The sequence below is a fragment of the Xenopus laevis genome, chromosome 9_10L (genome assembly GCF_017654675.1).
Source record: "Xenopus laevis strain J_2021 chromosome 9_10L, Xenopus_laevis_v10.1, whole genome shotgun sequence".
NCBI lineage: Eukaryota > Metazoa > Chordata > Amphibia > Anura > Pipidae > Xenopus > Xenopus laevis.
The window spans coordinates 101683409-101710403 of NC_054387.1; the positions used below are offsets into that span (position 1 = coordinate 101683409).

The 26995-nt window shown below is 39.1% G+C and overlaps 2 protein-coding genes across 8 annotated transcripts in view; both read left to right on the top strand.

Annotated features, from left to right (window-relative positions):
* The first annotated feature begins 173 nt into the window (after positions 1-173).
* On the top strand, positions 174-9596 carry rsl1d1.L (ribosomal L1 domain containing 1 L homeolog). 4 transcript variants are annotated; one of them, XM_041575432.1, is made up of 9 exons: positions 174-335; positions 598-737; positions 1698-1836; positions 3373-3521; positions 4335-4436; positions 5239-5332; positions 6660-6782; positions 7385-7582; positions 8926-9594. In XM_041575432.1, exons 1-9 carry the CDS (start codon positions 297-299, stop codon positions 9268-9270), a joined length of 1329 nt encoding a protein of 442 aa, XP_041431366.1. In that variant the 5' UTR covers positions 174-296; the 3' UTR covers positions 9271-9594.
* A 3082-nt stretch (positions 9597-12678) lies between these two features.
* The window catches only part of rrn3.L (RRN3 homolog, RNA polymerase I transcription factor L homeolog), a 30005-nt gene continuing 15688 nt past the window's right edge, over positions 12679-26995 (top strand). Inside the window, exons 1-14 of one of the 4 annotated variants that reach the window (XR_005963984.1) lie at positions 12679-12858; positions 15481-15584; positions 15961-16017; positions 16545-16634; positions 17965-18094; positions 19509-19568; positions 21065-21128; positions 21382-21451; positions 21636-21734; positions 22132-22224; positions 22374-22503; positions 23012-23142; positions 25132-25262; positions 25581-25765. Coding sequence is in view for 3 of the 4 variants with exons in the window: in XM_018234291.2 (XP_018089780.1) it covers positions 13101-13146; positions 15481-15584; positions 15961-16017; positions 16545-16634; positions 17965-18094; positions 19509-19568; positions 21065-21128; positions 21382-21451; positions 21636-21734; positions 22132-22224; positions 22374-22503; positions 23012-23142; positions 25132-25262; positions 25581-25765 (1390 nt within the window). In the remaining variant the exon portion in view is untranslated. 4 annotated transcript variants of the gene reach the window in all.

Below are 26995 nucleotides of genomic sequence, written 5' to 3' on the forward strand. Positions count from 1 at the left end.
GAACTAGTGGAAGTCTGGCTGTTGTCTATCACAGTGAAATACTTCATATGGTAGCACGACACTGTAGCAAGAGAACGAAATCTCATAGAGTGTTGTCCTTGGCTATATCGACCTGCAGCTGCTGTTGAATAGGCAACGCAGAACACCCTGGATTGGAATCCAGCGTATGAACTTCTGCTTCCATTGGCAAAGCCTTTGTGGTTTTTTTGTTACTAATAAAGTTTTGCTTGTTTAAAGAGAAATGTCTGTCTTGGGCATGCGCACTGCACTGCTGTAGCACACGTGTTAGCGGCAAGATGGCGGAAACCGGGGGACACGAGTTGGATAGTGCGCAGGTAAAAGGAATCTGGTCGATATAGGAACAACTAGATCGTGATACGCCTGTCTGCCCATATGTCCCTTGTTAACTGTTGTATTGTAGCAGTTACTATTACTACCAGAATCCACCATTGCGTGAGAGCTGGTAAGGACTGCAGTAGTAGAGCCCAATAATTACAGATGCCCATGGAAAGTTTAAGCAGAAAAAAAGGGAAAGCAGATGCCAACACAACCCCCCCAGTTGTTTAACACATTTTCTTGCACTCATTACATTTATAGGTAAAGAAAGCAGTGCAGGCCCTTCTGGCATATCAGAAAAATAAAGGCGATGCCAATTCTTTACTCTTGAATGAGCACGACCGTATATCTATGATGTTAACAGTGTGGCGAATTCCCCCACGTGAACAAGCTATCAGAATGTGAGTTGCTTTTCTCTGCATTTGTCATCTGTGTTTCTGTGTCTTTAAAGGAGACCTAATTGTGTAAAAAAATAAGAACGTACCAGTGCGTTATACTCATTTAGATACAGAAGAATTGTGCTTAAAAAAGTAGTGTTTCAGGCTGATTTATTGAATATTTCTGCAAAAACCCTAATAATCCCTCCCTTCTCTTCCACTTCCTGCTCCCTGAATTCCCAGGCTGTACAGGGGAGCCGGCGGCTCTAAGCACACTGTAGGACAGGAACCAATCAGCAGCTAGCAGGACCTGATAGGAAACTGAAGCCTGTCTGTGCTTGTGTGACTGCAGGGCTGTGATTGGCTGTCCTCCTCCTACTGTGCTTCTGGCAGGGACTGTTAGGACACACCCACCCCTCATTTAAAACAGGGACCAGAGAACGTCTATAAGGATAAGGGTCTATTTTTAAAGATATAAATTTTTTAGCACCATGTAAAAGCAACACCATATATTACTTGTAATTGCCTACAAAATTAGGGGTTTTTAATTTATCCTATACGTCTCCTTTAGATGTTATTATTTGGGTAGTTCCACATATGTGGTATTCCAGCAGAACCTGATCTCCAAGAGAAAATGTAGAAATCCAGTATGACTGTAGGGCTGTAAGTCATTGCCTGCTTCTAGTGTTTTGTTTTTAACTGTCAAAAGCCCACGGGTCAGGGAAACTCACAAATAAGAAAAACATAAAGAAATTGTTTGCTATTTCTTTTTGATTGAACACTTGTTGCAAAAAATATTTATAAAAATGCATTGTTAATGTTTCCAAACCTGCCCTCGGCCGCCTAAATTTTATTCCTCTAGAAAGGTAAGTAAATGGAAAGGTATCAGTCGCTACTTACACATCATGTTTAGCTCTTACAGCTAAATTAGTCGGGGTTGTGTGAAATGCTAATTATATTTGATTTTTGTGTGCTATCCTGCAGCCCCCTTCCTCATGCCATACGACCTGAAGTGTGTGATGTTTGCCTTTTTACAAGAGATGAGCCTAACATGACATCTGAACAGACTGAGAAGTTCTACAAAAAATTACTTGCTCAGCATGGAATAAAACAAATAAATGAGGTAGGTAGAACGTGGAAATGCCATTTGCAAATTTCTGTACTTTTTGCTTATTATAACATTACAACCATTTTATCCCATTACCAATATATTAAGGACATTGAGACATTGTGTGCCTTGAGCTACCCCTTTAAACAAAAGAGGGATTGTTTGTTTATATATTTCCAAATATTTAAGCTGACCAGTCCTGTACTCAACCTTCATCTGATTCATTAAGAATTCTACTGATTCATTATACATTGACACAGGGACTAAGATTTACCTGAAACATACTTGCTTTCAAGGTTAAAACTCAAAAACATAGTTGCCCTTTTTATACATTGATAATGGGTTGAGTGCAGAACACCTCTAGTATTTGTCTTTATGAATTTTGTGGTCACAGTTGTATTCACCCCCACTTAATGGTTTAAAAAATGCTTAATAATGGTTTAAAACCAGGGTAAGCACAAACAAGAGTCTCCTTTTAGGTAATATATGGAGTGATGATGAGCAATCATATTTGGGGCTAAACGGTGAACATGAAGTCAATGCAGGAGGTCTCTGCTCTAAACAACTCTCTATTTTATGTTGGCTTACAGACCCGGTATGAGTGTAGAAAATTCAGTGATGTTTAGTGCTGAGCATGTTCATATGTACAAATATATTGCACACTTAGTTTTGATCACTGATTCTCATCCTTATTTGGGTTTGTTTGTGGTTTTGGGGAACGTATAACTGGGCTAGCTGAGTTTTGCCATTGATTTCAGTGTGTATTGACGCAAAACAAGTTAGTTAATTCCGATTGCTGCACAAAGTAGAGGCATGTAACCCACCCCCTTTACCTTAGTCCTGAAACTGCTAGGTAGTTTGTACACAAATGCCTCAGCAGTCAGGAACGAAAAGCAGATGGTGGAGCCCTTAACAACACAGCAGTGTAAGAGTAAGGATTTTCTAAAATGGAATACTGCAAAGTAGTGGAATAGCTTGCCATTCTGTGATCATAAAATATCATGGAGACACTGTTGGGTGCAGGATTAATGCCTACTAAACATCCTAAGTGCATAACTATATTTCTTTTGCTGTTCACTAGTAGGTCAGCTGTAGTAGGTAAAGCAGTTTTGTGTGCTGTTTAAACTTGGTTTTGAGATTTGTTTGTAAAAGGAGCTACAATGATAAAGCTCAAATTGTAAGAAGCAACACAAGAAGACTGAGGGTGGAGCACAGGCCAGCACTGGTAATCTGTAGGATGCCATAGACAGTCACTATTGGGCTGCCAGGACCACTTTGAATTATTGTCCAGACCTGCTGGAGAGCAGAATGTAAGAATTTGTATGGAATAGCCAGGAATGAAGGTTACAGCTATCATGCAGCTATAGACTGCACAGTTTAGCTCACAGCAGCTTAGCGAACCCTAGTCCGTTCACTGGCACGTCTAATATTAGCTGATCTATTTAACTGCAAATCAAAAGTGCTCTCTTATGTTTTCATTAAATTAAGCTATTTAATTGTGGTTTGTGAGGAATGTATTTATTGGATGCTATGGCTCCTTTTCCTCTCCAGGTCATTGCTCTCAAAAGACTGAAAAAGGAATATAAACCTTATGAAGCAAAGCGTCGTTTGCTGGCCAGTTTTGATCTGTTCCTTTCTGATGCCAGGATCCGCCGATTCTTGCCGTCCCTCCTGGGGAAACATTTTTACAAAGCTAAAAGGTAAGATGACTTGCACTACAACCTAAAATACTTTTTTTAAGTGATATATTTCTGGTAATATTATTGCTATAATTTTTTTTAATATCATAAATTGTTATATTAGACTTCTTTCAAACCCTTTAAATGCTAGGGATTGTAAAGTAGATAAAGTCTGATCCACAAAATCTGATCCAAATTTCCAATGAAGTTTAGCCCTTAAAGGAACAGTAACACCAAAAAAACAAGTGTTTTAAAGGAATGTCAAATAATGTACTGTTGCACTGCACTGGTACAATTCGCATGTTTGCTTCAGAAGCACAACTATAATGTATATAAACAAGCTGCTGTGTAGCCATGGGAGCAGCCATTCAGGCACAGGATACACAGAGCTCATCTCTTATCTGATGTGTATCCTGTTCTCTTTTTGGCTTTGAATGGCTGCCCCATGACTACACAGCTGCTTATTTATATAAACTATGGTAGTCTTTCCGAAGAAAACACGCCAATTGTACCAGTGCAGGGCAACAGTAAATTATATTTTCAACACTTAAATTTTTTTGGTGTTACTGTTCCTTTAAGCATCAGGGAGTTCTTAAGTAGCTCATAGGAATGTGCTCAACTTCTATTGTAGGAAATAGTGCTATATTTAACTGTTTAATATCTTTGATATAGTTTGGAGCACTTGGTGTAATTTATTGGCATTTGGTTAAGCACCCTTCTGCTTTGCACTTGTGAACATCTACTTGCAGTTGTGGATGAAATTTGTGTGGACAGAGAAAAGTAAATTGCCCCTTTGCATTCATTTTTAGTACAAATATGTATTTTTCTTTCTAGGGAACCCCAGTCTGTTAACTTGAAATCAAATCATCTGGCAGCAGTGCTAAATCGCTTTGTCCAAGGAACCCAGCTTCATATAAATAACAAGGGCTGTTGCTAGTAAGTTTCGTGTTTTGGGTGTTTAATGCTGGTTAGTACAATATATTTAGAAGGCAACCAAGTTTGTGGTGAAAGGAAAAAAGTAATCCATAGGATATAATCAGATTATATGAGGCTCTTTGTGCAAAACGTCAAAAGCAAATTAAGGGGGATTGGGAAATGTTTAAATGAGGAAGGGATATAAAATCTTTCTAAAGATGTTTAAGGAATGTAAAGTGTGCTGGCGAATAAATGTAACAGTGGTCATACATTTTATAGATCCACTAATTTGGTGAGGCAAACAAGCAGATCTTTCCCTCTACATGCCCACCTTGAGGTGGACAACATGGGGCTGACCTGATCGTTTGGCCCTAGGCCCAAACAATTGGGTCACAACTATGGGGATACAGGCTGCCAGGATGCGTACTGCATAAACAGTGCCTGTGTATGGCCACCTTTAGGCTTATACCTTTTATCTTGGGCTCAAGCTAGAAACATTTTTGAGGGCTCATTAACGGAGAGGGACAGTGCAAAAGATAGATGGTTTGTCATTGATGCCCTGTGTCTTCTGTCTGCAGTATACCCTCCTAACCTCACGTTAAGCTTGACTCGCATGCACACAGATATATATATGTATGGAACACTGCTGGTGTTTCATACAAAGGGCACTATATTAACACATACCCATTATCACACACAGCTCTTGTGCATGGTTTTAGTTCTTGATCTCCATGGAATTTTGTTACTGTTTGTGTAGCAGGGCAGTAGTACATGTATGTGGATTTTTACTGAGATAATGATCCAAGAACCTCTCCTTTTGCAGTTCCATCCGTGTTGGTCACACTGACATGAAGGTTGGTGATATTGTTGAGAATGCTGTTGCTGTTGCAAAAGTCCTTGCAGAGAAACTGCCGATGGTATGTTTTATTTTAATTAGATATTGGTGCAGGGGTATTTGTCTTATTCTTCTTTTTCCTAAAATTTTGAAAAAAAAATGTGAAAATGTCTTTGCTATCGCAGAACTTTCCCATGAATGAAACGACACAGTTTTCTCCGATATCTCCTTGGGCACACAGGAACAGTGGGGTATAACTTGAACTACAAGGAGACAGGACATTTGAGTAAAAACTCCTTCCACTCAGCTATAGTATACCCCTGTTTCTATGCAATTTCTACATCTGTGCATTGTTTTTTGCACAGGGCCAGTGACATCTTTCTAAGGCTCCTGCCTAGAAATTAGCCATGCCCCATTATCTTTCAGTATATAATTTTGTCAGCTGGTTCTATAGATGAAGGAGGTGAGCAGAGTGCTCCCAAGCTTCCCTTATGTTCCACAGAGTCTATGCAATGATTATTAGCTCTTACTCCCCTAGCTTGTGTGCTTGTCCGCTTTCAGTCTAATGTCACAGACATATTGGTGCACATTATCAAAATATGCTAATGCTGCAATATAGCGGTCAAGACACATTTTTATGACCAGTTGAAAAGCTCTCCCCAAGCCACACAATTTGGCATGCACTCTAATCCACTCTTGTAAAATATGCAGCCGTAAAACTTTTAGAAATGTACCTTCCCCCATCCTCAAAACTAAATGCTGGCAGGACTTCTCAGACAGACACTAAAGCTTCTCCTTTCACTCAAGAATTTAGTTCTGGTTGGCAGGACAGGGCGAGAACATATACAACTCTGGTGCATGATTGTTCTATTGTTGTTTTGCCCTCTATGCATTAAGTTGGCCATACACGGGCCGATAAAAGCTGCAGATAAAAGCTGCCGAAAGACCGAGTCGGCAGCTTATTGGCCCGTGTATGGGGCCCCCCGACGGGCTTCCCCGATCGAGATCTGGCCGAAAGTCGGCCAGATCTCGATCGGATGGGACTAAAAATCCCGTCGGATAGCGGCCGCAACTGTTCGTTGATGTGGTCCCGTGATCTGACCGCCCGTTCCCATTCGTTAGGATCCGATCGTTGGGCCCTAGGATCAACCTGATATTGCCCACCTCAAGGTGGGCATATCGAAGAGAGATCCGCTCGTTTGGCAGCATCGCCAAACGAGCGGATCTCTCCGTGTATGGCCACCTTAAGACCTAGCTGGTAATGATATTTTTTTATTTAAAAAAGGTTTTAAAATATAATGTTAAAACATAATGTTGCAGAATTACTGTATATACATGTTTATGAAAGTTTTTAGATGGATGCTTTAGGATAATGCTCACATACATAGTATTTTTTTTTCCTCATACAGAAATGGAAGAATGTTAAAATACTTCACTTAAAAACTCAGACATCCGTGTCCCTGCCCATCTTTAATTCTTCTCCCGCTAATCTTCACGAGCTCAACCTCTCATTAAAAAAAACAAAGAATAAAGTAAGTTGTTTTTTATGTGAATGATATGACATTTCCCAAATGATCTAAATTTTGTCTGGGATTGGGAACTAATAATCTGTTATAATCTGTGTCAAAAGGCTGACTTCTCTCCTCATATGAACAGTGAGCAGAGCAGGGGAACAAACAGTTCATGAGCCGATGACAACGGGCATTCACTGCTGATTCTGACTATTGAAACAATGTAGTAGAAGACACTTTTCAGCCAAGACCCAATTTCCTACACCGTGCCTTGCATGTTACTTTATTAATCAGTTGGATTCTACTGTATTGCTTCAGTAGCCACAATCAGCAGTGCTGAGAATATCAAGAAACAGACCTACTGCTTTTAGTACCAAATACATTTGCAAAAAACTTAACAATAGAGCATGTTTAAAAAACAAATATATATTGAAAAGTTGCTTGAAAAAAATGATTTTCATTCATTATGAGTTTACAACACAAGTATTATGTAATCTTGCTATTCTGTGTCCATATTCAAATTGTGCCTTTTACACTTACTACATCACACTAGGCATTGATTTTAAGTGAACTCTTAAAACTTGGAAACATTAATTTTCATTTTCTCACTGCTGGTATTGAAGAAAGAAAAAACAAACAAGGAAAAGAAAGCTAATAAAAAAGCCAAGTCAAAATCACCAGACTCTGGGGTAACATCTGATGCAACTATTCTGGATGAAGGCAAATCCTCTTCCGCAGAAAAGAGTGAGCCTGATGATGTGGAGGAAAAGATTCCAAAGTTAGCCCCTATCCAGCTGCCTACAAAGGAAGAAGAAATAAAGGTAAATATTGGGGTTTACTCGTTGACGTACATGAATGTGTACCGTACAGTACAAATATTTCTTTATTTCTTGTCCCAACAATGTTGCACAGTTCAGTAATTGGATGCTAATGGCATTTGATCATATACAATGATGGTTGATTGCATCAGGTCAGCCCATTCTCGTGCAATTTACTTGTCTACACATATCCTTATGGAGGCCCGTAGGAATGGATGATAATATAGCTTGAAAAATCACTTAATAATGTAGGTTCTCTGAACCCTTTCCTACCTGCTTTGGTTCCACAAATTTTAGGCTGCTCCATTTTTTTTCCGCACTAGGCATAGGCCCTTGGGTGCCTCTATGGTAAATACAGCTAGGGATGCACCGAATCCACTTTTTTGGATTCGGCCGAACCCCCGAATCCTTTGCAAAAGATTTCGGCCGAATCCGAACCCTAATTTGCATATGCAAATTAGGGATGGGAAGGGGAAATCATTTTTTTCTTCCTTGTTTTGTGACAAAAAGTCACGTGATTTCCCTCCCTGCCCCTAATTTACATATGCAAATTAGGATTCGGTTCGGCCGGTCAGAAAGATTCGGCCGAATCCGAATCCTGCTGAAAAAGGACGAATCCCGAACCGAATCCTGGATTCGGTGCATCCCTAAATACAGCCCTTCTTCCATTGAGTCAGCCTACCACCTTTCTTTTGGCAATCATCACACGCACCGATCGTCCTACTGTACTGCACTTACAATGATCACAGGAGAGCCAGCTGCACCCCCTCCCCCTAAATCCAACTGTGATTGAATTAAGCCACAAATTTCAAGCGGCATCCTGGGGGCTTTTTTTTCTTCCAGCTAGCCATCTGATTTTTCCCCACTAGGCGTGGGCCCTTGGGTGCCTCTATGGTAAATATAGCCCTGCTTCCATTGAGTCAGTAATTTGGAACTGATAAACAGGGCAGGAAAATGAAAGGCTGAAGAAACACTGTTAATACACTTATTCAGAGATAGGGCTCTTGGGCTAATCCTTAAAGGGATCCTGTCATCGGAAAACATGTTTTTTTTTCAAAACGCATCAGTTAATAGTGCTACAGCAGAATTCTGCTCTGAAATCACATGACTTGGGGCAGCAGGGAAATTGACAATATGTCTAGCCCCATGTCAAAATTGAATATAAAAAAAATGTGTTTGCTCTTTTGAGAAATGGATTTCAGTGCAGAATTCTGCTGGAGCAGCACTATTAACTGATTCATTTTGGAAAAAAAAAAATGTTTTTCCCACGACAGTATCCCTTTAAGTGTAACACTTAGCAATCCTGCACTATTACCTAATCATACAGCATTTCTAATATTTTACAGACAATCCGCACCAGCAAAAAGAGACCATCCAAAGTGGAAGCAAAGGAAGAAATACATGAAATGACCAAGAAAAATGTTAGCTCAACACCAAAGGCTGGTGGACAGAAGCGCAAAGTCAGTACAAAAAAAGAAGTTGACGTTTTGGAAACACCAACTAAGCAGAAAAGGCTCAAAACGCCCAAAAAAAACATAGGACAAGTGACAAAGCCTGAAAAAGATGACATTAAAAAGACTCCTAAAGCAGCTTTGAAGCCTATAATTAAACTCTCCAAGTCGGCCAAAAAGGCTCCCCAGACACCGAAACTAAAACCGAAGAAGAAAATGAAGGTACCACAGTCTGCTTAACAATCTCCTACAATACTGGCTCCATGGTTCTCCACTAAAGAAAGCGCCATTGCTCCAGCTGTTGCCTAACTGCTTCTGTTGTGATGGGAGATGTGGTTCATCTCTTAAAACATTGAAGACTGCCTCTCTGGACCATTATTAATAAACAGCTTATTTCTGTTTTTTTTTTATCTTTGATAAAATGAATTAATTTTATAAATGAATATAAAACAAATGTTGTACTCTTCATGCTGTATTGAGAGACGCATTTTGCGTGAAACCTGCAATCTGACTTGTGACAACGTTTTGCCTGTATAGTTATATAAATAACTGCTATTAATCTTTCACCATTGTCTAGTAGTACTTTGGAACAAGTTTTATTTTAGTGCATGGGCCAAACATCAACTTACAAAACAAACTTCAGTCCCTTCAATAATTTTAGCAGATGCATTCTAATCTGTCAGAATTTTTGTATTAAATAAGAGTAACATATTCATAAGGCAGGCATTTGTTTAAAACCCTTTATTAGTTTATTGAGGGAATGTCTTTCCAGAAGGCACATGTTTTGGGGGAAATGCAGCTCATAATGCTACCATGCAAAACATAAGCTGCCCACTTCAGAAGAGAGAAGGTGCAGTACCTTTTTTAAAACTGATACTTTATGAGATCATAATAGTTAGGGCAGATGTTAATCATATTGCTATGCTCAGGTAGGCAATTCATTGTAAATGAATGAGGTAGAGTGAGCATTAGGTGTTGTAACGAAAGCTTGGCTGCGGGATGCAATATGACGTCATTGTCAGGGCAGACAGCAGCTATATTGTCAGAATTTCGAAGTGATATCCAAGAACATGCAGAGAGCCATGGGAGAGTCACAAAAACATGGATTGTGGGGCTGAGAGTGTCGGACATAGAAGCACCCATTGATAAAGGTTGTAGAAGTAAAAACAATGATTGCAAAGCATGTAAACCCAATAAGAGATTTGGTAAAAGTAGGTAATTGCAAGGAACAACAATCCAGCCACTCACTCAGAATGTGGCATCCTTGCAAAAGGATCTTGACAAACTGACAATCTGGGCAGCTAAGTGGCAAATGAGATTCAATGTTGATAAATGTAAAGTGATGCACCTGGGATGTAAGAATATCCAAGCCACTTATACCCTTAATGGGACTGCACTAGGCAAATCCATAATGGAAAAGGACCTTGGAGTCCTTGTAGATGATAAACTTGGCTGTAGCAAGCAATGCCAGTCAGCAGCATCAAGGGCAAATAAGGTCTTGAGCTGTATTAAAAGGGGCATAGAGTCACGGGAGGAGGGGGTCATTCTTCCACTGTATAGAGCACTTGTAAGGCCCCATCTAGAATATGCCGTACAGTTTTGGTCTCCATCACTCAAACAGGACATTATTGTATTAGAGAGGGTACAGAGAAGGGCAACTAAGCTGGTAAAAGGAAAATCTTAGCTATGAGGAAAGACTGGCCAAATTGGGGATGTTCACTCTGGAGAAGAGGCACTTAAGGGGGATATGATAACTATGTATAAATAAATAAGGGGATCACTTCTGGATTGAGGGTCTAAATCGGCCCTAGCATTTCATGTACACAGTGGCCCAAACAGCCCCCACCATCCCACTAAATACTGACTTTCTATGGCACCCTATAGCCGCCCCTCTGGCATTTGCCAAAACCCACAGATTGCCAGTCTGGGCCTGAAGGGGATCATATAATAATCTCTCTAATGCTTTATTTACCAGTAGGTCTTTCCAACTGACACAAGGTCACCCATTCCGATTAGAAGAAAAGAGGCTCCGCCTAAATATTCGGAAGGGTTTTTTTGGGTTTTTTACAGTGAGAGCTGTGAAGATGTGGAATTGTCTCCCTCAATCAGTTGTACAGACTGATACATTAGATAGCTTTAAGAAGGGGTTGGATGGCTTTTTAGCAAGTGAGGGAATACAGGGTTATGGGAGATAGCTCATAGTACAAGTTGATCCAGGGACTAATCTGATTGCCATTTTGGAGTCTGGAAGGAATTTTTTCCCCCTCTGAGGCAAATTGGCAAAACCACACTGGTTTGTTCTGAGATAAACTTCTGGTATACACCGTGCTTTATTTTTCACAATGTCAAGTACCTTGGTATGAGTATCTTATGCTAAAGATTACATACAGAATGTCCCTGGTGATAAATCTGATTCTGTCAGAACAATGCAACACATTGGAGAGAATTGCAGACATAGGATTAAAGGGGACATGCAGTATACCCTAAATTTGAAATTAATATAAAAGTGCTCTTATATTAATATGTTTTTTGTTGGATTTCAATGGTACTTGTAGTTCACACACTTAAAACATCATGTAACCTGTGGGCCCTCTGCTGATCAACTGAGGGTTCATGGACTATGCTTCTGGCATCACCAATGTGGATGTTGCATATGGCATCCTCCTCCCAGCCTAGATAACATTATTAAAGGAGACATATTGGATAAATTAAAAAACCCAAATTTTGTAGGCAATTATGAGTAATATATGGTTTTGATTTTACATGGTGCTAAAAATTAATATCTTTAAAAATAGTCCCTTTATTGGAGCTCCTTATAGATGTTCTCTGGCGCCTGTCTGTGTTTGAAAAGAGAGGTGGGTGTGTCCTAACGGTCCCTACAAAAGCACAGTAGGAGGGGGAAACCCAATCACAGCCCTACAGTCACACAAGCACAGGCAGGCTTCAGTTCCCTATCAGGTCCTGCTAGCTGCTGATTGGTTCCTGTCCAATAGTGTAGTGAGCCACCAGCTCCCCTGAACAGCCTAGGAATTCAGGAAGTGGAAGAGAAGGGAGGGATTATTAGGGGTTTTGCAGAAATATTCAATAAATCAGCCCGAAACACTACTTTTTCAAGCACAATTCTTCTATATCTAAATGAGTATAACACTGGTACATTCTGATTTTTTACACTTAATGTCTCCTTTAAATTCCTCACTTGCAGTTGGGAACCTTGGGAAAGTAACTCGCTTGTAAGGTACTTAGTAAGCTGTTGTGAGCCGGAGTGAAACTTCATTCCAGGGAGTGGGTGATGGGCACAGTGGGGTCTCACTGCAGATGATTTTTGTATATTAAATCAACCTTCTGACAGTAGCACCAAAAGAATGAGTGAAGATCAGCAAGAATGTGTTCAGGGGTAAAACTACAGAGGAGCAGCCGCTGCAGGAGGTATAGGGGCCCATGATGAGACCCTAATTAGCGACCAATTTAAATTTAGATATAGTGGTAAACACGACAACCTTTAAATATGTTGGGGACCCTAAAATGATTTTGCTTTTGGCCCAGTAGCATCTAGTCATGTTCCCATTCACGTTATCTTATGTTTTTACTTTGCCCCGGAACATGTAGGAGCTACGAATAGAGAACGTAAAGTCCGCCCGTTCCAGTAAACTGTGCGCTCTTCTCAGCTAGCGCCACAGACCTATTCTGTAATCCGTAGCCGTGACGTCACCGGCGCATCTCGCGAGACTGTTTGAGGAAACTCTCGGCGAGCAGGCGTGCAGGAAGCAAGGAGCCGGACTTATAAACTGCGATCCGGGAACGCGTGTTGTTCTATACAGAGTTTGCACGGTATGACATCGTTTAGCAGAAAACAACCATAACGCGATTCTAATTTTTTTAGGGGTTTGGGGGAGCGGGGCGATTAAAAGACACCAGTTTGCAATGTATTTTGGGTTTTTGTCAGTGGTGTTAACACTACGTAGAACGTACCTCGTTTTTTTTTTGTGATGTACAGGATTAAATGAGTCACGTGGTGTCCTAAAGATCATGTCCATTTACCTGTGGCACCAGCTGTTAATTATATTCATATAATGCACAAAAGCCATGAATATCTCGTAAATTATATCCTTATAAACGGTGAGTTCTGATGTCATCAGTTATAAACGGTGAGTTCTGATGTCATTTCTGTCACATGACTCACTGAAATTTGTGTATTATAATAAAATACCCCCAGTTGCAAAATATGAGGATATTAGAAGTTAGCTCGGAGTTCCATGACCTTTGGCCTCGTGCTTTTATATGGTCATGAAACTCCTCAGTAATTTATAATATCCTTATTTTATAGAGGGGGTACTTTATGCACTATGTAAACAGCACATACTGACCCAAGACTGCAATGTTTATTACCTACAGAGGCAAACTATTCTTGGTGTGTCTAGTAATTTCTAATGTCAGCATCCCTCTGCCCCCACCCCTTGCTGCTGCCACTGCTAACTCTCAACGGCCCTGCTGCACCCACCATATTCTGAAAGGAATTTATCCCTCCCACCCAGACACCTGCTCACCAGAAATGTAACAGAGGCAGGGTCGCCATTAGAAATCACAGGGCCCCTTACAACCAAATTTTCTGGGCCCCCAAGCACTGCCCCAGATCCCGCCCACTCTACATCACATTTAAAAGACCACACAGACATCAGCGCTCAAAAAGGTAACCCCCACACACAAGTTATAAAAAGCTATTGGTGACCAGGGCCCCCCTTACAAGTTAGAAAAAAATTGGGGCCCCAAAGTATATCTTTTAAAAAAGTCAATGGCGCCAGGGCCCCCCTTAAAAGTTAAAAAAAAAATATTTTTTTAAAAAAACATTGGTGGCGGGATAAAAAAGAAAAAAAAAAGAAAAAACACAAATTGATGTTGAGTAGAATTGAACTCATGGCTTTAGGACTTCAACTTTGCCTCCTTTCGTGATTTCGGGTCTTTTCGACACTTCCGGACTTCAATTTCGTCTGTTTTCGTGACTTCGGGTCTTTTCGCCGCTTCCAGAAGGAGGCTGCATGGCTTCGGCGCTGTCAATGGGGGCTCTTTCAAAAGTTCAGCACTGCCAGGCCCCCCTTCAGGCCCGGGACCGTTACACTCATACCCCCTGTGCCCCCCTGATCGCGGTCCTGAACAGAGGTATATGGGAATGCCCTGGCCCAAACACCCCTCCACGAGCCCAATAATTAGTGATATTTATGGCATCTTATAGCAGCCCCTGCTGACATTTCCCAGAATAGATATAGTGCAGGTCCATGTTTAAAGAAGTCACTGCTGCCTTAGAAAAACCACAAGAAAGGGACATGGGTAGTGTTGCCACCTAGCCGGTATTTTACTAGCCTGGCCGGTAAAAATGATGGCTAATCCCAATGTTATTAATAGGGAAAAAAGATAAATATATAGCAAGGCCGGAATTTTTTTCCAGAAAAGGTGGCAACCCTAGACATGGGTAGGGAGAGGACTTTGAGGAAAAAAGAGAACAGGCACAGGGGGAACAGTGTGGGGGTACAGAGATGTGAAAAAGCAGGAACAGGGTAAGGGAATGGGGAAGATGAGGGGAATGGTTATAGTGAAATAACTGTCCTCCCATGCCATCCACACAGAGTGGTAAAGAGGCATAACTATGGCTTCCCACAACTCATACATACAGGGCCTTCCCTGCCTCTGTCACCCGCGGGTCTCCCTTTCACTTTAACGCATGCAGTGTACATGCGGGGGGGACTGTAATGGTGGATCACATGCTATGCACTGAGTAAGGGATGGTGGTCAGCGTTCCACCAGATGGAATATTGTACCTCTACCTACTGTGATTTATAGTGTGTGTATATATATATATAATACACAAAAGCCATGAATATCCTGTAGATTATATCCTTATAAACGGTGAGTTCTGATGTCATCAGTTATAAACGGTGAGTTCTGATGTCATTTCTGTCACATGACTCACCGAAACTTGTGTATTATAATAAATAAAGTACCCCCAGTTGTAAAATATGAGGATATTAGAAGTTACCTCGGAGTTTCCTGACCTGTATAAAAACACTCGGCCTTCGGCCTCGTGTTTTTATATGGTCATGAAACTCCTCGGTAACTTATAATATCCTTATATTTTACAAAAGGGGGTACTTTATTCACTATATATATATATATATGACATTGTGTATTATAAACATATTAGAAGTCTATTGATATTCTAAATTTCAGTAGGGGCTACTTTATCCACAGTTAATTTGTAACTTATGTATTTTCCTTTTTATTTTTTCATTTAAAGTTTATCTATTTTCCAGATTTATGTTGTAAATGGATACATAGAATAACATGTAAACCAGCATATATCATTTATTCAGGTCTAACAGTGATCAGCAAAACATCATCTATGCCTTCACATAATGTGTATTTTCCTTTTTAGTTTTAAATTTCTCATTTTCATTGCAGATTTAAAGATGCTGTCAGAAAGCGATGATTTTTTCAACTCTCCACCTAAAAAAACTGTCCGATTTGGTGGAAAAGTGACAGAAGTCTTGATCAAGTATTCAAAGGTAATTATCCATTATTGCGTAAGTTAATGTTTAGGAATGGAACTTGCGTAAATAATAAAATAGGCTAATATAGGCCAAAGTTCTACTTTACCTAACTAATGTTATATATAAAGGAAATTACCTCCTGTATGCCCGACCTGTGTCTCTTTGGGAGTAGTATTTCTGCAACATCTGCGGGACACAATATTTAAAAAGCTTTTGCAGGCATCATTTTTTCTGCAGCTACAGTTTTATTCAACATCTAAAATCCCGAGAGCTGTGGTTGTACAGATTTAGAGAGCCAGTGTTCTATTACCTGTATTTGGTGCCTCATTCGAGTGAATTGTTTAGGGGATGCGTTGGAGAACTCTTTTAACCTTTGCTTATTTTTTTTCAGGGTGATGTCACTGACTTTGAGCTTTTGAAGCATCAGTTATCAGATCCAGAAATTAAGGTATACCTTTTAAATATTCCAAACTACATATAACTTTTGGAATGATGCAGATAGTTTGATTACAACACAATCTCCATTACATTTTAACTGTTGTAGGGTTGCAGGTGTTGGAGACTTTAGTAGCCACCCAATGCTTGAATGTTGAACATCCGACTCCTAGTTTAAGAATTGTTTGCAGTAAAAGTCTCAATCTGTTTGATTTCTGATACTGGTGTCAGTGAGCCTATCAACTAGATATCATTTTATATTTAGAAGAAAGAGAAAGGGGAATCAATCAAAATGACAATGCTAATTGCACAGTTTTTTAATTCTATTTACAAAATACATTACATTTTGGCAAATGAGCAGGTTTTCCTGATTTGACCACTCAGATTATGGGCTAAATTAGACTGATCTGATTTTTTTTGTCCCTTGAATGAATGAATTGAATGTAAAAAAAAACTTTTTTGTTTAGCTGCCTTCAGCATGGACTGTAGAATATCATTTTTAGCTACCAGGGTGTCATGTTTTCCCGTTTGCATTTTCAGGATGTGCAGATTTTAAACTGGTTGCATGAATTTCGCTCTTGCGTTACCTACCTGACAAAAGATTATGAGCAGCTTGTCAGCATTGTATTGGTGAGTTTATTTTTTTAAATTCTACTTTGTTTTCTGTATTGGTGTACTGTGTGGTCTCAGGTGCCTGGTACTGGGAGATTTCCTGCACCATTCATAAAGCCATTCATTAGACCTTGAATACTGTGAAATGTAAGCACTAAGCTACATTAACTGATTCAGGTATGAGATCTTTCATCCGGAAACTCATTATACAGAAAGCTCTGAACTACTGAAAGGTTATCTTCAATAGAGTCTATTTTAAGCAATTACAGGTATGGGACCTGTTATCCAGAATGCTCTGGACCTGGTGCTTTCCAGATAATGACTCTTTCTGCAATTTGGTTATTATATTTTAAGTCTACTAGAAAATAATGTATAAATTGAATAAACCCAATAGACTGGTTTTGTTTCCAATAAAGATCAAGGGCTGCAGAATATCCTGTGATTTTATAAATAAATTATAGTCGCATTAGACCTAGACATCATAAACTTTCACATTTTGCATGAATATTTTTTTATCTTTTTTTTTTTCTTCTTCCCATCTCCCCCCAAAGGGGTGGTTCGCCATCAAACAACTAGTTGTTTTAAGATAGATCACCAGGAATAAAGACTTTTTTTAAATGACTTTCTATTTTCCATGTGTGACCGTTTTTCTAATATTCAATTGACATTTTTCACGTTCTGAAGCAGCTCTGGGAGGGACGTCGCCGACCCTGTAAACTGTTCCAAATAGATACATTTAGTGGATACATTTCTTATCTTTGTCCCTGCTGAGCAGAATTTCTGGGTTTCATTAAAGACAGATGTTACAATTGATACAATAGTTGCTAATACTCCAGAGATGCTGCTGAGAAATGTAGCAACTAAATGTTGCAAAATTGTAACAGTTTAGAGTCTGCATTAGAATTACTGAACTGCCAGATAAACACAAGAGACAGGAACATTCAACTTTAAACTTATAAAAAATAAATAATGGAAAGTAATTGAAAAAAGTGTTTGGAAGGTGAACTACCCCTTTAAATCCAGCACATGATGCATAAACAGTTGTAGAAATGTCATATGTAAGTTTGTACCCTGCAGAGGCTGTGTCAACCTTAGTTTGTTTAGATAATTTAAAAAGGTGGTGTTGTACTGTGTTAGCCAGTCACAGGGCAAGAAATAGAATAAGAAAAATAACAAACAAGTGGTAACTAAGATTATCACAGCAAGCTTTCAGAAGATTTAAGTTCATTTTTTCAACCTGAATACAACAAAGATGTTGTGTTTTCTGGTGTGTGTACATAAATTAGGGCTGAATTAATGGAGTGTAAAATTAAAGGAATCCTTCTTTTTTTTATCTTTTCTCTTGTAGAAATTACCATGGCTGAACAGAAGCAAGAATGTTGTAGAGGAATATTTGTCCTTTTTAGGGAACCTTGTATCAGCTCAGACTGTATATCTGAGATCTTGCCTGATCATGATTATCTCACACATTGTGCCTGGTAAATTTTGTTGGGTGCTTTTATTATGCCATCTAATTTTAAAGCTGTTGTTGAACTATAATATATATCTCTCAAAGGTCCCCACAGGAGACTTTTGCTTGCAGTTTTTGTTTCAATTAAAAAAAAAGTGTCAACTAGACACTTCCTAAATAGGACAGAGGGGAACTGTATAAGAGCATATGAGGTGTTCAATGAGAAAGGAGTAATCCCTCTAAACAAAATAGCTCCGATGCGAGACTTAAAGCCAATGCATAGCTACCAATATGCTCAACTCACACACTGGTACACCGGAGCACTGAAAGGAGAGATTACAATAAATACTGCCACACCCTTTGAGACTCTTATACAAGCTAATACTCCACCGACACGTACAGTATCAATAGGGGCCAAAATGAAGTTCAAAACACTACCCACATACACCACAAAATGGAGAAAAGAAATTGGATGCTCCTTCACAGACGACTGGCAAAAGGCATATACTCTCACACATAAGATGAGCATAGCAACAAAAGTGAGGAGACCGATTTCAAAATCCTCACAAGATGGTACCTCTGTCCATCCAAATTAAATATAATCTATCCCGCAACCACAGACCAGTGTTGGCGATGCAATAAAGAAGTCGGTGCCCCACTCCATATTTGATGGTCATGCACCCATATAAGACCGTTCTGGGAACAGATCTTTAAACATCTGAAACAAGCCCTAGGAGTAGACTTACCTGCAGCTCCAGAAACAGTGTTACTATCCATGATACCAGGACCCATAAAGAAAGCTAAAAAAGGCATCATAAGATTTGCACTATAGGCAGCAAGGGTAGTTATACCGAGGCTCTGGAAATCGAGAAAACCCCCCCTTAGTGGGAGAATGGATAAAGGAAATAGAAGCAATGAGGAGAATGGAGGAACTGATTTCATATGCAAATGGAACACAGGAGCAATATATAGCTACATGGGCAGCGTGGACAATATATAAAGAGTACAAAAAAGCTATAACACCGGAAGCTCCGTGAATAAGAGATAACAACAATGTCAGATCAACAGATATCATGCAGAATTTGTACAACCACAAAAGATAAAAAACAAGGCGCTTAACCAAAATGAAAAATACAATAGGATGGGCAACATTCTCCCTCACCTACCCCCCTATCTTTCTCTACTCTACCTCCCAACATTTCCTTCTTTCTCTACACCCACAAGTTAAGGTAGAAATAACATTGAAATTATACATGCAATGTAAAATGATGTTATTCTTTTACATGTTGTATATTTCTAAAAAAGAAAAAATGGAAAAATAAAGAATATATAAAAAAAAAGTGTCAAAATCCACTTCAGTGGTTTTTCTCCTCTAAAAACAAAGCTTATTGGCTAATGTCGCCAACTATTTTTAAACAAATTGTATATTTTTCTCCTGATAGCTCGAGTTATCATAAGAGAAGGTGATGTGGATATTTCGGATTCCGACGATGAAAGCGAAGGTTAGCAAACCTTAATACTACCCAGCTCGTTAATTTAATGTTATTGCATGTACAGGTATGGGATCCATTATCTGGAAACCCTTTATCCAGAAAGCTCAGAATTATGGGAAGGCAATCTCCCTTAGACTACATTTTATTCAAATAATTTTACATTTTAAAAATTATTTCGCTTTTTCTCTGTAATAATAAAACACCAGCTTGTTCTTTATCCCAACTAAGCGATAATTAATCATTATTGGAGGCAACCCAACCCTACCCAGTTTATTTAATGTTTAAATGATTTTTTAGCAGATTTAAATTATGGAGATCCATATTACGGAAATTCCATATCTAGAAAACCCTGGGCCTGAGCATTCTGGATAATAGATCCTATACCTTTATTTGAAAATGAAAACTGTATTATGTATACTTAAAACTAGGCCCTGAAGCAGCGAAAAAGTAGAAAGTATTAGTTCTGTAATCCAGCATTCAATTACCATATTTGCAGTTGGATTTCTGGTTTGGCAAAAAAAAGTTTGCAAATCTGGTTAAATGCAAGTTCAAGCTCATATATTAGTTGCATTAGATAACACATTTCTTTGCACCCAGAGTCACCGTATACTAGAACTCTTTTTTCGTCATGGTTAGTAGTTGTAGTATTGTTCATAGAGGGAATAACGGCACCATGATGATTATTTATGATACACATCTACTGTAACAAATTACCTAAAGACAATCTCCACAATACCAGAAGGTGTGCTGCTTCCCTCTATGAACTATATCTGGATGTTGTGGTATGAAAGCAGCCTGGGGATTGACTGCAGCACATAGGTAGTTATTTATCAAAGGTCAAGTTTTAGAGTTATATGAGCTTTTTAAAACCTCTAATGAACTCACAACTGAATGTATTTTTTTTTTATTTAAGAAAAAACTTGAATGGGAAAAACCCTAATCACCGAGTTCGGGGGTTAATAACCCAAAAACTCAAATTAATTGAGTTTTCAAGCAAAACCCACCGAAAAAACCTCAAACATCATGTGACAATCTGCAAATGGTTTAAGGGATCTATGCCATTGACTTTTATCTGAAAGTTTTTAGATGGTGTATTTTCAGATTTGAGCTATTTCCAGATCGGGGAATAATAAATCTCGAAAATGTTCGTTTTTTGTTACAAAACCCCCCAGAAATTTTAGTTTTTTTTAAGCCGAAAGAAATAGATTTTTGACTGAAAAATCACCTTGAAAACATGAATTTTTCATGAAAAACACAACTCGACCCTTAATAAATCTGCACCATAATATTGTAAGTAGTGTGCTGAAGATTTACTATTATAAGATTATAAAAGTCAAAGTATCCTGCAGCTGGTAGGCTATGTGTGTCACATTAGACTGTAAACATCTTTGACCAAGGCATTGATTGCTTGTCTGCTACCACAAACTTTGAGCAACAGAGATTAAGAAGCAGCATGATTTGAATACTTATCTGTGCCATATTATTTATGTAACGTTTTATTCTAGACATCATTTCAACATTCAACACGTGTCATAGAGCACTCCAGATAATTGCAAGATATGTTCCTTCGTAAGTACCTATGATTTTCTTCACATGTATGCAGTCCTATCTGTATGTATGTTAGCATTTTTTATGACTGGCGGAGCAGGCTGACCGGCCGGCCTTCATTGACAGAGCAAGTTAAACCCTTACAGCACTTTCTTAGGGTATTACTATCACACTAAGGTGCTTAGAACATTTCTCAACATGTACTTGGTTATATTATGTATCAAATACTGCTATATTTTGTTGATGATTGTATTTTTTTTATTTATATTTTTAGGGCACCTCGTTTTCTCATGCCGATACTTGTGGAAAAGTTTCCTTACACCAACAAATCTGCAAGAACATTGGTAAGCTTTTTTTACACAATGTTAGTTCTCTCTCTCACCATTAATTTGTTTGTTGTTTTGGACTTTCAACCTTTTCGATCCATGCCCATAAGTATGAGAAAGTTGTCTGGATCTGTTTCCATGAAACTTGTCTCAAATAGCCTCCCTACTGCTTTTAATTTCCATCTTTTCTTTTTTAAATCAGGAATGTTATGTGCACAACCTTCTGCGAATTACTGTCTACTTCCCAACGCTGAGGCTTGAGATTTTGGAGCTTGTGATTGAAAAGCTTTTGAAGATTGATGTAAGTTCATTACATAATTCCTTGTTTCCATTTAAAAAAAGCATATAAAATTAATATCTGCCTATCTCTACTGGCGGTTATTTTGCATGTTTAGAATAAAACAACTCCTTATGGTTAAGGATTGCATTTCTGCTGTATTCTCTTAAATATACAGATAAGTATAAGGACATTGCTTTATGTGAGAACACTTTTTAACACTGAAAGTTGCCATATTGTTTACCTCAGCTGGGGCTGGTATCATAAGCAAATAATTCATGGCTGTTATTTATTTATTTTTGTGGAGAAGTTTTTAATTTACTTTGAAAGAGGAAAACTTTTTCCTCTGTAGTAGTTATATATATATTTTTTAGTTCATTGCCTATTCTTGAACATTCCGTGACATTAATATGATTTGTAGGTAAGTGCTTCTCGCCAGACTATAGAGGAGGCTGAAGAGGCTGCTTTTCAAGCTGGTGGAGAACAAAACAAAGAAGAGGGACTTTTCAACATGGTAAGAAGTTATGGCACTTGTGAAACTGGTTTAACTTTTCCCCCGTTCCCTCAAAAATGGGGTGGGGGGGTGCCCAAGACTTTCCCCTGTTCTTGTTAAGCCTATCCTGCATTAATATTGTTTTAAAGATAAACATTTGAAATCCATAGGATGAAGATCTGCAAGAAATTAGTACAACTCCTGTTGTTAGTGAGTCTATGGCCCATCCAGTTGCTGAACGTTTGGATATATTGATATTGACCCTCTGTTCTTATATTAAGGACATCTGCTTAACCAATGGTAATTATTTGTCTTTTTCTAATAAATAAATGCGATGTACTGCATCTTCCACTCTGCTTTGTTTTCAGGGGAGGGGGCTATGCAATTTCTTAAGCTCATATTTAACTGATGCGCTTGAATTTCATACTGCTGCCTCCTATTTATTTTACTGGGAAACACTCAATGGAGTGTTTTTGGGATTAAAACACCAGTACCACTAAAACCTTGTGTTTTCCATTCACTTGAATGGCAGGTGATGGTGGCGGGTTCTGACTGTTCTCCACCAATGTATTTTAGTCCCATGTGTTATACAAAGGTAGAAATAAATAGAAACTAATCATGGGTTAATGGGGTGGATATGTCATAAGGAATTGTATTATGATGCAATTATAATTGCTTACCTTTCACTATAAACATTATATGCCTTCTTCTAGAATCTATAGTGCAATCTTCTCACCGTCCCAGTGTCCCCCAGGTGGAAGAAATATTTCTACATATGTTTTAAACTAGTTGTGTTTATATTTTTTAGATACATTGGACTTGAATAAAACAAAAGACTTGTACAGAGATTTGTTGGCTGTATTTGATAAGTTGATTCTTCCAACCCATGCTTCCAGCCACGTTCAGTATTGCATGTTTTATATTTGCAGCTTCAAATTGGTAGGTATTACAATGGTTCTATTCATTGCATTTTATATAAACCTGCTTAAGTGTTTTTCATTAGCTGCCCAAACCCAAATCAAATTATTAAATGTATTTTCTGTTCTGCATAGTTCATGTAAACTTTCCCTTTTCAATTTCATATGCATTTATTGTTGTTTTATATTGTATTAAAAACTTCACTTAAGGCACACCAAGTTTTGAGCATTTTACCTGCCATGTTTCACCCCCCAGATGCAGCTAACGCTTATAGTCACCAGTACTCTGATGAGCTGTTGCCAGCAGATTCTTAAAGGGGATGTAAAGGCAAAAATAAAATCCCATTTTTTCTTTCTTTAATGAAAAAGAAAACTATCTCCAATATACTTTCATTAAAAAAATGTAGTTTTTATAAGAAAACTGACTGTATGCAGTGAAATTCTCCCTTCATTTACTTTCTCTGACTGCTGCGGATAGGAAACTTGAGACGGTCCCTAACTGCTCTGCAGTAGTTTTCCCGACCCTAACCCGCCCGCCTTCAGCCCGTGCGGGTAAATCCGCGGCTATCGGGTCGGGCCGCACATCACTACTCTGCAGGGAAATGATCGTACTTTTAAGCAGAACTCGAGCAGCTTTGTTTGTTTCCCTGTAGAACAGCGGGCGACCGTGTAGAGATTCATATCTGCAGCAATCAGAGCAAGTAAATGAAGGGGGAATTTCACTGCATACAGTCAGCTTTCTTATAAAAACTGGAAAAATGTAGAGCAGGCACTCGAATGAGCAGTCTTCCACCAGGCAAAGTATTAAAGTAAAAGATGTGTTTATTATGTCATTATTACAGCCTTGGGAGTTTCGTGTTCACAATACTTAGTCATAGGCTGTTGTGATCACCAAACACGTAAGGCTGGAATAATGACATAATAAAGACATCTTTTACTTTAATTCTTTGCCTGGTGGAAGACTGCTCATTTGAGTGCCTGCTCTACATTTTTCCGGTTTTGAACTGCTCCCTTTGCTGAGGTCTCAGGGCGGTGCACCTGGGCCCCTCCCTTCATTTGGCGGATTACGATACTAAGGACTACCTGCATATGTATAATCTTATAAAAATTGTACACATTTTTTAATTAAAGTATATTGGAGATATGTTTATTTTTCATTAAAGAAAGTAAAAATTGTATTTGTTTGCTTTTACATCCTCTTTAATGTTTCCAACTCCAGCTGCAGGGAAAAAGATCATGTAGCCAGATTTAAACAGATAAACTGGATGATTTTATTGCTGCAGCCACTGCTTCTGTAGAGTTGGGGAAAGTTTGTATTAAACAATACAAAAACTATAAAATCCACATTAGATTACAAGACAACACAGGACCCAGTGCAGTCTGCATATTCTGATTATTAATCAGTCTTGCTGTATCTGCTTCTGGCAGATATTATTTGATTATTATTTGTGCTGTTTTGATAATTTATGACAAACACTGAGCATGTGCATGGGCTTGGTCTTGAAAAGATGTTTAACAAAGTTACAAGATGGTGACCCCCCTGTGGCCAACTTTGAAAGCATAAATCATGTGTTTAATTAGGCTTCTGGTGCAGTAAGTTCCTGTTTAGTATACAAAATACAGCATTTCTAGCATTATTCTATTTTTGACTTTAGTTTCCCTTTAATTTAAAAACTTTGAAGAGTCCTGATTGCCAGCTCTGCAGTGTTAAAAATCACTTGGCATGTTGATTGGCTCCTCACATGCCAGTTTCCAAACCAACGTTGTCCAATGGTTGGTTCTGCCTTATTAGTCCCAGCACACAGATACACACATCAGATCTACATGTGTAAGGCCACACTCAGATCTACATGTGTAAGGCCAGCTTTAGTGAGTGGAGCTTAGAAATTCTAGCATCATACCACCAGCTATTCAAACTGTGAGGACCACAGTTAGACACCTGTTTTGCCACTACTAAGCAGTTGCCATGATACTATGCTTCAGAAATTCTTCTGAATTGGTTGTGTTGTAGGGCATTGCAGAAGCATTTCTTGAACATCTCTGGAAAAAACTACAGAATCCAAACAATCCTCCAGTTATACGACAGGCAGCAGCAAACTATATTGGAAGTTTTCTGGCTCGTGCCAAGTTTATTCCACTGGTGTGAGTATTCTCAATCTGCATGACTGTTGTTAGGCAAAGGCCTTCAAATTTATGCTCATTAAAGTTTGTATTTTAACCTGAATTCATTATTGCTTAAATTTCACTTTTACAAAGCAGTTTATACTTATACCCCACTACATTACTACAATCTGTAGATCACTTATCAGCTTATCTCTGATTAATTTTGCTTTTGTAGGATACTCTAATGTGCTGCCTATATCTGTCAGGGAATACTAACACTTTCTACCAAGCCTCCCATCCTATCCCCAAAACAATGTAATTATGTTTTGATCTCTTAGAATTTCTTTTATAATGCAGGACAGTGAAAGCTTGCCTTGATCTCCTGGTAAACTGGTTGCATGGTTATATTGATAACCAGGATGCTGGAAGTAGAGCCTACTGCGATGTAACTGTCCATGGTCCCTTCTACGCTGCAAGTCAGGCAGTGTTTTACTCCTTTATATTTCGCCATAAACAGTTTTTAGAAGGGAACTTGCGGAAAGGTATGTGCAATTTTGTATGTATATGAAGCAATTAGGATGTCTCATTTGTACTAATTTGTGAATACTACTAGTTAAGAATGCCACACCCTAAGCAGTGTAGTCCAGCACTTCAGCAGATTTCCTATTGCTACATCTATTGTAGTAATGCGCCCGCCTGCATCCGACTTCCGGGTTCCTTCTATAGACCCGTGCTGACCCACTCCGCCGATGACGTCACAAAATGGGCGAGAATTCAGAAGTCGGCATTTGAAGGTGGAGTGCAAGGTTGGCCCGAACCTCGGGTCCCCTGGGTATCGGGCTGGCCCGCACATCACTAATCTATGGGCCATAAACAGGCATTTTTGACACTGCTTTGCAATTGCATTATGACTGTTTGGATTGGTAATCTGGTTTAACATCACTTTCCATTAATAATTCATTTTATGAAGTGACATCCCTTTCACCATCCCTACAAACAAATTAGCCAATCCACATATTTAGGCAAATTGCAATTCATCCTATCATCCGGAGAACCCGAATTAAAACAAAATATTAGAATATCTTCGATGTACATAAAGTTAGCAGTGAAAGCATGCACTTATATAATTCTGACAGTGGCACTGATTGTTTCTTCTCACCACAGATGTACCTATAGGAGTGCACAATACTCCTTTATCTTGTTATTGTCAGTTTGATTAATACTTGTTTCTCTGTCGTCTTAGGGGGACACAGGGACCGATGGGGTTAAGCTCCATCCTCCAGGAGGCAGGACACTTGAAGTAATTAAAGGGGCGTGGCCAACGGGCTTTACCCCTCACACTGTACATTCCTATTCAGTTTTTTAAGTGTCCTGCTACCGGGAGGCTGGATCTGCGTTTGACGCTACGTTCAGCTCTGTCTGATACCCGGGGTGAGGCCGAAAAAGCAGGGTTACCTGTTTTTTGTATGGCAGCCCCCTACGTGGTGATACACACCGGGGTCATTCTCTAGCATAAAGCTATACAGACCACCTAGACGTTGCCTGTACTGCAGAAACCAGTACAGAGGGTCTAGCCGGTGTGGGGGGAAAGGTAAGTGGCATTTTACCTGTTAACAGGAACGTTGCCTAACCTTGGTTTCCCCCCCATTGCCCCCCCCTCCACTTCCCCCCCCCTGACCTCCACCGACGCTGCCCTTCTGGGGTGCTGACCACAGTATCCGCTCTATAGCCTGTGTGTGTTGGGCGCATGGTCCGTCTTCTGTGTCAGAGGA

Bases quoted from the DNA above. Each gene is read 5' to 3' on its own strand.
- rsl1d1.L (XM_041575432.1), top strand. From the start codon at position 297: ATGGCGGAAACCGGGGGACACGAGTTGGATAGTGCGCAG. The intron at 738-1,697 runs GTGAGTTGCTTT...GCTATCCTGCAG, and splicing joins CGTGAACAAGCTATCAGAAT to CCCCCTTCCTCATGCCATAC. The intron at 7,583-8,925 runs GTAAATATTGGG...AATATTTTACAG, and splicing joins CAAAGGAAGAAGAAATAAAG to ACAATCCGCACCAGCAAAAA.